The sequence below is a fragment of the Spinacia oleracea genome, chromosome 3 (assembly GCF_020520425.1).
Source record: "Spinacia oleracea cultivar Varoflay chromosome 3, BTI_SOV_V1, whole genome shotgun sequence".
In the NCBI taxonomy this organism is placed as follows: domain Eukaryota; kingdom Viridiplantae; phylum Streptophyta; class Magnoliopsida; order Caryophyllales; family Amaranthaceae; genus Spinacia; species Spinacia oleracea.
Window position 1 is genome coordinate 4,058,292 of NC_079489.1, and position 1,956 is coordinate 4,060,247.

Here is a 1,956-nt window from a genome sequence, read left to right on the forward strand (position 1 = left end):
ATAGGTTGTGAAAGATAAGTGATTGTTTTATTCGAGTGAACTACAAATTGTTGGAGTAGTAGAATAACTGGCATACATAGAATAACTCATGATTGACAGGGTATCACCAAAAAAAAAAATTGATTGATAGGAGCATAAAAACAAAAGACAAATAATAATAATAATAATAATAAAAGTCGGAACAAAGCCTACAACTTTGTGCTTGTATCATTTCATATTTTATTCATGCCGGATTGCCAATAATTATGTCTTGTTGTGTTCTTTTGGTGCCCATACCTTTTTATTCTTGTATATGCACTTTCTCGTACAGGACCGGGACGTGCCGTGCCAGTAAGTCAGTAACATATTCATATTTCATTGCTGGATACTCAACCTATAATTTCTTTGAGTTGACCACACTTGACTTTCGTACTCTCTTCATCCCAACATCAACATGGCAACATATACTTCCCATTTTGTGTTAACTCATTCACAAAGGCCCATCATGTATGTTAACAAAGGTAAGAAGCCCATTAAGAGTTAAGTCCAGAATAGGTAGCCCAGTAAGCCCAATACGCATTGGGTTACATTGGTTTCAATCATTCAATCACAAACTTTGATTCAACTTATGTTGGAAAAATACAATAAAAAAAAACAAACACATTATTGAATGTGGTAAGACGACTTAATTATTAGGTTCATAATTCAAACAAAGTTGACAATTTGTTGAGTGTAGCCACTTTGATCGTCCCAATATTTGGACCAAAACATAACCCCTCCATATTTGGGTGATCTTTTGATTTCGGGTAGAACTTGAGAGGTAAGCACATTTGGTGGTAAAAACCCGCTCCCGGCGGCTTGAGTGGCGGCCGGCAACCCCATGAACAACTTCTTTATGTACTTTTGTGAGCTCCAAAAGTTCCATGAGTCGATAAGGTTTGTAATATTGCCATTATACTGGCATGGTGGATTGTTGTAAAATTGGACCCACACGTAATCAAATAGGCCAGTTTCTAGGGGTGTGCCTAGAAACCTGTCAGGGAACGGACATTGAGGGGCGGCACCTAGATACACCTTCTTCTTTCCGTTCCCACGACTGTACCCGTGTAAAAATCTTGCTAAGTCGTCCCAATATAAAGTGGACCCCGACTCAATATCAAAATCAATACCATTCAGTGCAGCCTTTCCTAGGGGCCTAGACTTTGAGTGACCTCCTAGAAAATGGTTCCACAAATACTTAGCAAAGTTTTTGGCGTCGTCCCTAGAGGAAAATGAGTAATTTCCAATACCGCCCCCTAGGGAGAGGAGAACCTTAATACCTCGTGACTGACAAAACTCGATTTCACTAGACAGGATAACACACCCACCAGATGCCGGGTCACAATGACCAGCTAGATTCAGAGACGGGACTTGTCCCCCTCCGAAAATGTTAAGAAAAGCTAAGTTGACGTATTCATATCTTCCGGTGGCACACGTTTCATTAAGGGTTCCCTCGAAGCCATTTTGGCCCCAGTAAATGGCTATGCCACCACGACGACCGCCATAACTGCGGGCTTGGGCGAGGAACGGGAGAAAGGTGAGGAAGAGAGGAAGGAGATAGAGCTTTGTTGTGTACATATTATGGGATTAGATGTGGTTGTATATGCTTTGGCTTGTTGAAATTGTCATTATATATAGACTAGTGACAAAGTAAGTTGCAAGTTGGCCCAAAGATGGTCAACGGTTGACTTAGTGCGGCAGCAACATGTGTGGCGGGGCCGGAGCTGCCGGATGGTGCGGGTCGACATGCAAATGTATTAAGATGGACTTATCACTTATCGGCTTTCTTGTTTGTTGGTTCAATATTTTTTTATTGTCTAATTATAATTAAATAAGAAGTAAAACTTTTTAAATTAGATTATTCAAGAAGAAGAATATATAGTTTAAATATTGCACAGTTTGTAATTAATCGGTGTATTAAAAAACGTTTATAAAGAA

At 39.7% G+C, this 1,956-nt stretch overlaps 1 protein-coding gene across 1 annotated transcript; it reads right to left on the reverse strand.

The window, feature by feature from the left end:
- Positions 1–519: 519 nt before the first annotated feature.
- LOC110779777 (hevamine-A-like) lies at positions 520–1,621 on the reverse strand. Its single transcript, XM_021984262.2, has one exon. The coding sequence runs from the start codon at positions 1,594–1,596 to the stop codon at positions 685–687; it is 912 nt and encodes a 303-aa protein (XP_021839954.1). The 5' UTR covers positions 1,597–1,621; the 3' UTR covers positions 520–684.
- Positions 1,622–1,956: the final 335 nt, after the last annotated feature.